Consider the following 12,614-nt stretch of genomic DNA (forward strand, 5'->3'; position numbering starts at 1 on the left):
GTCCTGCTACTTATAAATCTGACCCACTCTAAGCTTCTTGCAAATGAGCAGCTTCCAGCTGTTGATGGCTTTTTTGGTGCAAACACTGGTTTAATCCTACTCCAACACAGGAGAGGTGAGCTCAGATGCTACGTGGATGGGGTGCTTTAGAAAGAGCCATATTAATGTTAATCAGGGGCAGCTCCTGAGCTGCTTGTGTCACAACTCTCATCGTTCACAGGCCAAATCAGTAAAAATATTCAGAAGAACCCCAAAGGGTGTTCCAGCAGAAATGTGCACATTAATCTCTTTTCCCCACTAACAAACATTATAGCAATTAGATGTGGACTAATCTGCCTTCCTGCAAGTCTTGTAATAATCCCAGAGTTTAGGCCTGAGGTATGAGATTTTATATCCCTCCTCACAAGGTCAATTAACATTAATAATTCATCCTTCTCTAAGGCTTGCTATTTTATTGGCCTTTGTGATGTCTTGTGGCAATGAGTTCTACATTTAATTAGGTGCTGCCTAAGAAATAACTTTATTTTAGTAGTTTTGAATAATCCAGTTTCATGGATGCATTTTGTCATGAAGCAGAGGAGCAGATGCACATGATAAACATGATTTCTTCTGGTGTCAATCAAACTTTTCAACTTTCTCCTTAGTTGACTCACAAATGGCTACAGGAAGGAAGTTATCAGTTCAGAAAGGTTGTGACTTCTCGGTTTTCTTAGAGTCCAAAAGAGGGATTTCTGGTGAGGGCTTATTCTTTAGTTGGAGGTGGGTAACTCTTCCACCTAACACAGTCAGTCTCTGTGAGTGGTGCTCAGTTTTTTGGACCTGGAGGAGACTCCAGGTAGAGTGGGACTAGGAAATTTATTTCCACATTATGGTGAACCAGTGGCTTGGAATTTGGTTCCCACTCACTTTAGGAACAAAAGCAAAACAAATTTAACTTGCATATGGGAGAGTAGAGGGAACTTGTTTCTAGGCAGGTTATGGGAAGCCCAGGCAGATGAGCAGTTGCAAGCCTGGGAGGCTGGGAGCAGTTTTCAGCTCCCCAGAAGCCTGCAAATTTTCCCTAAACCAGGACCCTTGAGTGCTGGAACTGAGATTCCCAGAGTTCCCAAGCCTTTTACTTGAGAGCAGCCTGCCTGACAGACTGAAGAAAAGCAAGGGGTTTATAATCTGCATCAGAGCATGGAGCCAGAGCAACCAGAGATTTCAGGTTCTCCCCAGACTGGCCGGAGTGATGCAGGGATGCTGGACAGGACACCTAGCAGCAGACACCACCGATATCTTCACAAATCTGTCCACCCAGGATCATCTTGTGATGAAGGAAAAGCATCTCTGAGTTTTCCACCAATGCTGGTCCTACTGAGGCAGCACAACCCACTGAAGGCAGGGAGGGCCTTTCCACTGCTCTTCCCACTTCCCTAATAAACTTACAGCAAAACTATCGGTGTCTAACCCGTCCTGTGAGCCGGAATTGACCACAGATTTGCTTGCTGCCCATTTCTGATGACGGCAGGAATTGCATGTATAAGATACCAGAAACATGTTCTTGGTGACATTACCATTAGCAATAATTAATAACGCTGTTGCTAGAATACTGGAAAACACTAGCCACATAAAGGACTATTCTTTAGCTCTGTACCCACCTCCTTTCAGAGGCTGATCAGGGTACTTACAGCTCCCAAATTTCAGCGGGCAAGCATGCACATCCATTGGGAAGTCCTCCAGGTGCATGGGGCACTCTGCGTGAATCGTTAGCCTACAAGACAAAACACAGGGCGTGATCAGAAACACATGGCTGCAGAGGCTCCCACCTGGCCCTTCTGTCACCGTGTCTTTGCCCTGCATCCATCAAAGGCGACAAAGGCCTCAATGTGATCACTAACCTCTAGGTCTCTGGGCAGAAGGCCATCAGCTGTGGAGAGAACAGCAGGCACAGAGATCTGGCAACCTTTCCCATTGTATAAACTCAACCCTATTGACTGAGTTCATCTTTATCCACTCAGTGTGATCAGAAAATCTGCCAAAGCCCAGGACTTCTGTTTGCTTATGCACTGTGCACAAAGAGCTCATTAATGCCTGGGGCCAGGGGACATCTCATGGACCATGCTGGAAAGCAGAGGGAAAGGGCTTCCAGGGAACATGGCCTTTTCTTCCCGTGGTCTGGAAGGAGCTGAGGGCTGGCAGATTGTTCCGTCAGGAGGCCACAGCCCTGCTAGGCTTGCTGAACGAAGTCAGTCAGAGCCATGAAGGCGCAGGTGTTGCACCAGGGTACAACACAGCCCCGTGCACGTGGAGCACCTCATCCCAGCTTCCCCAGCTCTCCCCTCCCTGCCGGCACTGCAGAGGATCATGCGGGCAGATGTAGAACTGCATGTCCTGGGGCTGTGTGGGTGGGTGCAAGACAACTGTTGTGCTTTATGCATCCACCAAATCCCAGTAGGATACCTTGTCAGGAAGTGGTTTTGTGAGGGAGGCACAACCATAAAAGCAGTGTGCTGCAGAATGTGGGGCCAGGCATAAAAACATCCATTATAAAAGGCTCTAATAAAAAAGGTAGCTCGAAACTCATGTTCCTTCCTGAAGTATTGCAAAGCTTGTAGCCTAGGAGGGGGAGCCAGGACACACAGCCTCCCCGGAGGCGTCTAATACAATCTTGTCTGAAGGAACTATTTGTAGAAAAAAGGACGCACTTCTGATGGCTCAGCAAAATCGTGAATAAACTATGACAGGAGCAACAGGTGGATGCAAAGGGCAAGCAGACCTAAGACCTAAAACAGACCTAAGGCTGAAATGTGGCTTGTGAAAAACTCAGGTGAAGAGGCACAGTGGAAAGCTTCTATTGAGATATTTTCCTTCAGCTGGAAAAATGTTCAAGTTATTCTTCATAGAAAATATTAAGGATTAGTCAAATGCAAAACAAACCCTGGGGAAAAAAAAAAGGGTTCAGATTTTGTTTACTAAAAGCCAATAAAAAAAAAAAAGGAAAGAAAAGAAAAGAAAAATAAAGGTTATTATTTCTTTCAGGTGGACAAACCTTAAATAGCTCTACCAAAAAAAAAAAAAAAAAAAAAAAAAAAGAGACTGCTTTTTAAATTTGCCAAAAAAAAAAAAAAAAATTGGTAGGAAACGAAGCACTTCACCCCTGTGGGGGAAACAAAGCAGAATCAGCGTGGCTCGGGGGCGCAGGGGATCTCCGAGGCCGCAGCGATGGTGGCTGCAGGCGGCAGATGGTGCTGTGGCAGGCGGACACCAGCGCAAGCGAGGGATGGAGCAGCAGCAAATTCTCGCACAGCTGCTCTGTACCGGCTGCAAGGGCAGCCCAGGCTGCGCTAGAAACTCTCTGCTGGCTGTGAATTTTGCTCTGCTGGGTGAGGAAATGAACCTCACGATTTCAGACCCACGTCCAGCCTCATCTGCTTGTTTTAGAGGTTCTAGGAAAGCTGGTATCCCCCGAGAGACAGGCAGAGGCATTAAATCAAGAAGCGGAGGAGCAGAGCTGGAAGCTGCTGTAACTTCAGCGGGCTAGGGTTGGATGGCCAAAACTCTCCTGCGTGACCTGGAGCCCCTGCAGCACCCACAGCAGGGGTTTAAATCCCAGTTAACCCAGCCTTTGGGAACGGCTGGAAGGTGAGGCCACTTAGGGTTACATGCCGCAGAGCAGCCTGCACCGTGGGGAAGTCTACCCCATATTCTTGTACGAGCTAGCAAAGGAAAGCGGTGAGTTTCCTGCAGACCTTCTGACCCCAGCCCCACAGTGTTTCAGCGGTACCTCCCTGCTCCTTAATGCAACAGCAGCACATACTCATTTCTGCTGTTGTTCAGTGCCATGTACCACTGTCCTGTCTCCACTGGGCACATCTGCACCACGAGCTACGACACAGACAGAAACCCCCCTATAAAAGCAATTCCCACAATCAGGACAACTTTGGTCCTACCAAACAGCTCTCAGCTATTCAGCATCAGCAGGACATGGTCCCTACACGCCCCACGGGGACTGATTGCACTGAAGAGGCTGGCTGTTGAGTCACCATTCCCTGCTGGGTCCCAAGGGCTCACAGCCCACCCGTGGCTGATGCAAGGCTCCAGACTCAGCCAGGTTAATCACAGCGGGTTTATTGGGTCTGTGCAGGCTGACTCCACTTCCAGTAGAGGAGGCCAGTGGTTACTTAGGGAGAAGTATGAAACTGGGGTGAATTCAGAGCAAGCTACACCTCACTGTTGTCTCCCAGCAGCTGATGGCTTATGGCTTCCATGATTCAGACAAGGTATCCAGACACAACTGTGCACCAGAGACCAAGGACCTTTTCTACACTGAGTCTGCCAATCCTTTCTGAAGCCAGGTACGTGGACAGTGACCACTATGTCCCATAATAATCATTCTGCTGACAAAGAGGTGATGATGACTGTCCTGCTTGCATTATGTCTGGCCCCAGCTTGGCTTTCACAGCCAACCCAAGAACCACTGTGTGGCCAATGTAACTTCCTTGGAAACAAATCACTCTTTCTGACTTGCTGATCTCTTCTTTGGACTGAAAGTACCTGTTTTACACAAGAGAGAAGACCTGTTCTCTAGGACTTCAACCAAGAGTCATTGAAGTCAATGGAAAGACTGACAGTGATACTGAGCACATCATTGGAATGATTTTCTTCTGGACACTCAAAGGTCACCACAAACAAATTACTCACTAGCTCTGATGTCTCTCTTTTATAATCTGGATGAAGATTAGGATTTCAAGAAGCAGGTATGAAAACCTAGCAGCAAGATTTAAACTTGACAGCCTTGCTCCTCCTGTTCTGTTTCTTTTGTGATGCTTTCTTCTGTCAGCTCAAAATTCACTTGGGGAGCTTAATGGTTAGCAAGCTTGTCAAGCATGTCCTCACAGATCTTACCATTCAATTCTTTCTGTGTCCTTTCCAACTGCAATGGACTTTTTGCTTCTTATATTTGTCACTGTCACTTGTGTAAAGAAGCGTTGATGTATTTCCCCTGTCTCCCTCATCAGGCCACACAAAACTTCCTTTTTACCTTCCTATTCCTCTGTTGGCTTCACTAATTATTTCAAAAGGCTCTTAGCTGGGTGTTCCCAAAGTCGGCTTTCCCAAAGGACCTCTCATCTGATCAGTGCTTTCCTTCTGATGTATCCTGAACTCTCTAAAAAAACCCAGAAAGGCCTTTTTCATCCACTGTACTGTTTGCTTCTTGGCTGTGATCAACAGCCACTATCAATAAGGCTGAATGACTCAAAGGACTGCACATTGTGGGCCCGGTGGCCGAGCGCCATGTAGAGCAGCCAGAAAGAGCCTCAGAGCGAGCCAGGATGGCAGCACAGACCAGCTGGGCACAAGCTGGCTTTGGCCATACCCTCCTGCCCTCTCCAGGCCATGGCCAACAAGAGCAAGTGATGTCAAGGGAAAGAGAGAACTTTATAAGGATGCTGGATGACTCCATAGGTGTGTGGGAATGCAGCAGTCACATTTTAAATCTAAAGTGTGTTTTATTAGCTGAGCCAGTAAACAACAACACAATAAATCCATCAACAAACCACTGAAAAAGCAACCTAATCTGCCACATCTCCACCTACAACTGAAGGAGCTTTTAAGTCTCCTGAAATTAAATAAAAAAGAACGTGTCACATCATTCCAGTGAGAAGAGTCTGGTTCAGCAACTTCAGCCAGCCAGAAGTCAGCACTTTCACAGGTAAGACACAAAGGTAGCCAGCTTCCCTGCTGAAGGGGGAAGAAATAGAAGCATTCCCCCTCCTAGGTGTTCTCCCTTGCCTGAAACCTCTTCCCTTTGCCCCTACACACGCTGGGGTATGCTGGCTCCCCGAGATGCTCTCCCCAGGACGAGAGTGCGTGCACTGCTGCTCACTCCTGCTCACCCCTCTGCCCCTTGCATCCCCTGACCATCTTTCACCTCCCTCCCGCAGCCTTTCTTGCATACACTCATCTTTTAGAGCACTAATTAGCAGAGGTACTTAGGTGAGCTGTGGAATCAATCACCGCTCAGGAGACTGCCCACATTCCCCTTCCACTGCGCCCCCCCCCCCCCCCCCCCCCCCCGCTGGCTTCCCTGCCACCTCCTGTTGCTGGTGAAGGACTCCTCAGCACCATATGCTTTGCCTAATGAAACATCAAAATGTCAAACTAAGAGGAATGTACCTTGCTTTCCAGACGATTATCACTGCCTCTGCAGCATCTGGGTAAAAAAGCCTGTTGCAGAAATTCTCGTCTTTGCCCCTTACCCCGTACAAGGGAGCTTATGGCCAGCTAGCCACAGAGGTTTGTTTCATTGCTCTGATGCCCTGTTCAGGTCCAGACATCTGAGCCCTGAAATGTCATTATAAAACCCAAACAGCATGTGAAAAATAGTCAAGCTGCCAGTAACCACATAATCCAGCTGTTGTATCCTTTGGGTCATCTGTCCCAGGCGCTAGCAATAACTTGTGCAGAACTGTCTTGCAATCAACCCCCAAAGTCCTCATGTTCTCTTTACTTTGCTGGTGCAATGGCACCAAAAGTGGAACATCCAGGACAGAAACCATGTTTTTCTCTTTAAAGTCATGGGAAGTCCTTTGAACTGCTCAACACAATGGCAAGAAGCATGAATCAGGCTAAACATACCTCTCCCAGGGCTGACGGTACAACAAACCACTTCAGCTTCGTTCTCATGGTTACCAAGAGCTTAGCAAAGCCTTTGATGTGTCATTAGAGCCCCTGTCGTTACCTGCATCGTGCTGCAGGATGAGCAAGAGTCTCAGTCCAATTTCTGGCATGCAAATGTAATAATCCCTTGGTATATGTGTGGTACAAAAACATGACAGCACCCTGCACAGCAGAACAGACTTTGTTTATGCCAGGGATATTCTTGAGTTTTGTCCCGATTTCTCCTCTAGGAGATTCATTAATAACCACAGTCAGGTCAGATAGTGTTTACGGTTTAGGCTGTGTGAGAATCTAGGTTAGGTTTAATTGCTGGGGTTTGAGCTTGAAAGCCAAATTGCTTCTAGGATCCTTGTGCTGGATCTGAAAGCACTGAATTCACTTTGCATCCTCCCCCAGCCCCTGGAGATTTCAGCCCATGATGGCAGAAAAGCAGCGAGATAAGGCGATCTCTGAAAGTTTCTCCCTCCTGGGACAGCTTCCTTACAAAAGTCTGCCCGCACAAAACCAAGCTGGAAAACAGATCATTTCTGCCTTTGGATCCACCCCGGAATCTGTAAGGCAGGGAAAAGCAGGCTGTGCAAATCTCATCTCATCTATTCTTCCGCTTGGGTGTTTAGCAGTCTAGCTTTGGTCTGCTTGGGTCCATTTATGCTGTTTTCTAGGATCAGCCCTGATGTGGGATGCAGCCAAATCGCTGCCAGTCTGTACTACCCAGAGGAGCTGGTGCTGGGATGTCCCAGCTGCTGCTGTTGCAGAAAGAAGAATGACAGTTGTACCTCCATCAAGTGGAAGGGTTCTGCAAGTTTCAGCCTATAGCTCTCACAAGTTGCCTGGGGCTTAAAAAAACCAGGCAGTAAAGACAACCCAAAGCCTTTGCTGGGAGAGACACTGCAGAGCTCTGTGATTTGAAAAAGGAGCCCGGGAAGCTCAAACCCCTGAGCATGCTGCAGTAGGTACAGGGCTTGTTATGTGGGGTTCAACAGCCACGGCAGGGCTGCACGTGACCTGGGTGCCATTGTACTCGGCTTTCCCTCCTGTTCTGCCTTTGCCTAAGCAAGGGGTTTACTGACCGTCCTTCCCAAGTGCTCCTGCACTGCTGCTAAGGACTTCACGTTGTCTCTAGCAATACAGGTTCTTGAGGCAAAGCCTTTGGGCACGCAGCTGAATGCGTCAGCTTGGTAATTAAAGAAAACATCCTTTAACTTCATAACTTGAACACATATTGTTTGGGAACCACTCTGACGATAACCACAAAGCCTCAACGTGCCACTCTGACAGTCCATGTGAAGAGCAGGAGAGCTCTTTGAAGAGGTTCACAAAGTTGAATAGCATTGGCACAGCATTAAGCTTTCAGTATTTTCATATGCTTCAAGGCCAGGAAGAACCAGAACGTCATCTATGTCCCACACACAATTTGAGGCAGGGAATACATCCAGAGATTGCTGCAGCAGCTGAGTTTTTTGTCTGTACCTTATGTAAATCCACACACAATTCCCAGTTTGTTGTATTCAGGTCTGATACCAGAGCTTTGAGGCCCTACCCGGGCTTTTGACAACTACTTGCATCTTGTAGGAGCTCCACAAACAAGACTGCAGAGGCAGGGGTACGTAATAAAACTATGTTTCCCATGCCCTCTAAGGCAGTTGGAGTAGCAGGGAAGAGGCAGAGGGATTGTTAATCCTGTCCTTTCCTCAGCAGCCCGAAGGAGGGGAATAGAGAAATGCAATTTTGTGCTGCGGTTGCAAAGGCCATCTTGTCACCCAGGTGTCAAGGCTTGAGTCAGTGATCAGATGTTTGCACTGTGATGTTCCATCAGTCCATGAGGAGGCTGTGCCATGACTAAAGGAAATCTCTGGACACTCAGCTACAGCTGGTGTGCAACTCCTTGAAGCTCAGGTCAGTGATAAAGAGGCTCTCTCCAGGAGCTATAAATATTGTCACACAGGTGTAATTTTGCTGGATGCCTGTGTCAGAGTTGCTGTTCCACCAGAGCAACTTCATCTATAAATGTAAGCCTTGACTAAGAGAAGTTGGCTTTCACAGCAGGATAAATAGCAAGAGACATGCCTCTAATTGCAGATCAGCAGAACCGATCCCTCAAGGATATTTGCTGGTACAAGGTAAAGGAGCAGGATATATTTCAGGAGTCCAACTGCATGGCAATGTACCAGTCCAGACTGAGCCTGCAAAGGATCACCTGGCCTGTCCTGCCAGTCTGGGGGAAGTCTGGTGGAGGTCCAAACTCAGTCCCTAGTTAGCAGGACAGAGCGTGCCTCTTTGGGATTTGCACTTTGCCAGATGTCAGCTGTGTGGGGCTGAGATTGGCTTCATGGTCCTGCTTTGAGAAGGACACACGTGCATGCCACTGGGCATGGGGGAGAACAGTGAGTGTGCCACTTGACGTAAAACATGAGTCTCTTTCCAGCCCTTTTCTGGGAGGAGGTTTCAAAGCACTTAACAAGAGAAGGTGATCATCATGATTTTACTGTGGAGTTGAGGTGTGAGTGCCTGTGAGTGGCAGAGCCAGGTAGCACTTGGTCTCTGGGCTTGACACTGATGCACAGTCCTGGTCACACAGTCTGTGCCCTTGCATCTTTCTTTCTGAGCTCTCACTCAAAAGACCCTGCATGGCCCTGAGCAGGCGTTTCCTTCAGCATCAGGAAGAGGGGCAATCATCAAACGCACCAGGACAGACATCCCATCCTGGTTGTGTTGAACTGCAAACCCAAAGAAGCCCTGCTTCACCCCTGACACACTGTCCTGCGCAGGGAGCAGTGCCTTGCAGATAGCCATCTGGCCAGCTCTAACTGCATCTCCAGCATCAGACTGGTCCAATACTGTCCAGAGCCCCACCAGGAGAGCTTCACACACATCTGCACAGCAGCCATCTGTACTGAGTAAGGAAAAGATCTCCATGGACTACAGCTCCTGGTACTATGCAATAAAACACATGACAAAAGGTCTCATATATGGCCCTCAACCTTTGAGTATCTCTGAGTGGGCTCTTTACCTCTTACAAAGCCTTAGGGGTACATTTAAGGGGGGCAGGAGCATACGCAAAGGGAGGTTCAGACTCTCCTTCACCTCCTTCTTCTTTGGGAGAGATCTAAACTGAAGGTTGTGTTGAATTTATTTTAAAAATCCTATGACTCCATTTTCTTCAAGAAGCTCGTTCCCAAGAACCTTGTGATGCTTCCATCCTGGCACCTGCCCAGCCCTAAACGGAAAAGGAAATCCAGTACTTTCTCAGTCACACAAAACTTGCTGAAGCTAATGGCTGTTTGCTGAATAAAGAAGTGAAATGATATAAAAGCCCTGAAATTGAGTCCTTTTTTGCTGTCTTATGCCAGTAGCTCCTGTAATACTTTACAAGTCAATGATACAAACCCAGGGAATGTTAGTCATCAACATGCAGGTCAGAGAGCCAGGAGCAGAACTGAGCCCTGAAGTCAAGTTGGGCTTCTCCCTTCATTTACCCCATCTGTCTCAGTAACGTGAGATCGCTGATGTGTGGAGACCTAAACCCCCAGGGCACTGGCAGGATTAGTTCATATTTGAGAACTGCTGCGCAAAAGCAAAGCATTGTTTATCAATGTAGGCTGTAAAACTTGCTGACACTATGTAGGTTCACAGGCAGCTTAACTATGAAGAGATGAAATTCTGTCTGGTCCTCAAAAAACAGAGGTCAAAGTGCAGCATCTCAGCACACAGAATCCACAATGAAGCCTGTTACTAGTTAGGATCAGCTTGAAGATGAAAGCAGAGAAAATAATTTTTGAAAACAAAAATTTACACCTTTCCAAAACTAACTCAATACCTTTCTTGTGCATCTATGAGTAGCTTGTTTCATTTATAAACCCATTTACCTCACAAGGCGCATTAGTACATTCAGCCCAGGTGGCAAACATTATTTGCATGGGTGAATAGCTTACAAGCATACAGGAATATCTGAATAGTTCTGGAATGAACATACAATTAACCTAAAGGTATTTCTCTTCATGCTCTCCCCCTGTTGCAGCTCAGTGATAAATGTATGCACCATGGCTGTTCGTGAGAAATCCAGAGACGACTGCCCAAGCGTGGTTCCCCAACAGCAACTTGTGTTTTAGGAGGACCTCACAGCAGGGTTGCACAGGCTGTATCACTGCCTGGGGCCTCACGCTGCAGGGCTACCTTGTGTTTGGGGCTCCCACTGAGAGCTCAACTGACGGGCTGGGCTAAACTGAGAGCTTCCAATGGCCTCGCCAAACCAGGCACCTCCAAAGCACAATTTTTAATAAGCTGTTGATGTTTTCCCCTAAAGATAGGCATTGATTACACAGATTTGGATTTTTGATTCCATGAAGTAGCAAAAAGACCGCCATTGTTCTCACAAGCAAGCTTGGGCTCATTAAATGTTTCAAACAGCTCTGGTGTAACATCTTGAACAAATTTAGATCTGTTCTCAAGCTGCTGGAGAGTAACAAATTCTCCCATCCTAATGTTGCCCCCTACCAATACTGGAAACCTGACTTCATATTCCATCAGAGGTCAGAAACAAAAATAAGTCGGGTGGCACACCAACTCCACAAACTATAGATCCCAACACTTCTACTTCATCACATAAAAGAAAAAAAAAATCAACAGGAATGATGAGAAAAAAGCTACCTGTAAGAATGTGCTTAAGTTGAGGATCAGTGATGCTATATAGGTAGGAAACAAGGGTGGCAGGGAAAGCAGCAGGGTGAGACTCAGGTGCACTAACAGAGCCAGTGGAAGTTGGCACAAACCCTGCTGTAACGTACCCTGAGGTCCCATCCTTGCCAGCATGCGTATAGGGACCTGGAAGACCGTGGCCCAGGAGACATAGACTTACCTCATGGTGTACAGGAGGGTGCCATTGTCTACCAGGCGCAGCAACTTGTTGGGTGTTGTCATGTTATGGGCGACAGATTTCTTCCCATTGTGGAAGAAGGTATCAGGAGTCCAGATCTTACTGGCCAGCAGGTTGTTCAGGGGAAGTATTTTCATGGGACCATCAAACTTCAGCCTTTCATCTCTCCAGGATTGCCGGAAAAAGACATCAATAGTATACTCCTTTGTGGAGAAAGGAGAGAAAAGTAAGTTGCTTCACTCAGCTCTTCATTGCAAACAAGTCACTTCAAGAAACGGCAAATATCTTTGGTCATTAAGCATACTGTGTTTTGGCACATCTTGGTTGACATGAAGCAACAAGAAGTAGAGATTAACGGCAGTGGAGAAATCTGTGGAGGACAGAGGGAATTTACCCTGTCTTGTATGACTTACATATGACACCAAAATTTACTTTCAGTGTTTCTGACCACTGTAGACAAGCTGCAATACAGCCTACAGTGTCCAGCCTTCATGTAGCCCTGCTGCACCACCACCTTTAGCCAGATGTTTCAGGGGAAGGAACCATTGTGTGTAGCTAGACAGGAATTGAAAAAGGCAAAATAAAGTTCCTGGAGATGGAATTTGGCCAGGATACTGGCAATTATACCCCTGTTCATAAAAAAAAAAAAAAAAAAAAAAAAGAAGAAAGGAAAGAAAGTTTCATGACATTGTCTTAATGTGATTTTGTTCCCCAGGCTAACTCTAGAAAATCATTGAATCAAGGACTTCACAAACTTGCATTACAAGATTCTGTGACTTTCTTTTCTTTTTCTTCTTTTCCTTATTTATCCTTTTTTTTTTTTTTTTTTTGTCCTTTCAGCTCGTGTAGAAACCCATTTCCTAGGCATAATTCCAGTTGGGGCAATTAGAAGTCATCTCTTTGGAACCCTGCAGTCAGGGCCAGCTCCTTGCTCGGTGCATGCAGCCTCAGAAACCACTTGACCAAGCAGCCAAGGTGCTACAGCTCCACAGTCACCTCAAGGCAAAAATCGATCAATCTGCCCGGTGCCTGGCATAAGGGATTGCTGTTCCTTGTGACCTGAGCCACCCCGTGTCCT

The 12,614-nt window shown here is 46.9% G+C and overlaps 1 protein-coding gene and 1 long non-coding RNA gene across 2 annotated transcripts in view; both read right to left on the minus strand.

Moving 5' to 3' along the window:
• Positions 1–12,614, minus strand: part of LOC130158970 (uncharacterized) — a 165,288-nt gene that overhangs the window by 90,779 nt on the left and 61,895 nt on the right. The gene's annotated exons all lie outside the window — the stretch shown is intronic.
• The window catches only part of GABRA3 (gamma-aminobutyric acid type A receptor subunit alpha3), a 68,819-nt gene that overhangs the window by 15,140 nt on the left and 41,065 nt on the right, over positions 1–12,614 (minus strand). The window contains exons 5-6 of the mRNA XM_056360089.1: positions 11,519–11,739; positions 1,671–1,753 (exon numbers count right to left, since the gene is read on the minus strand). Coding sequence (XP_056216064.1) covers positions 1,671–1,753; positions 11,519–11,739 — 304 coding nt within the window. The remainder of the gene's footprint in view (positions 1–1,670; positions 1,754–11,518; positions 11,740–12,614) is intronic.

Source organism: Falco biarmicus, chromosome 14, assembly GCF_023638135.1.
Source record: "Falco biarmicus isolate bFalBia1 chromosome 14, bFalBia1.pri, whole genome shotgun sequence".
Lineage (NCBI taxonomy): Eukaryota > Metazoa > Chordata > Aves > Falconiformes > Falconidae > Falco > Falco biarmicus.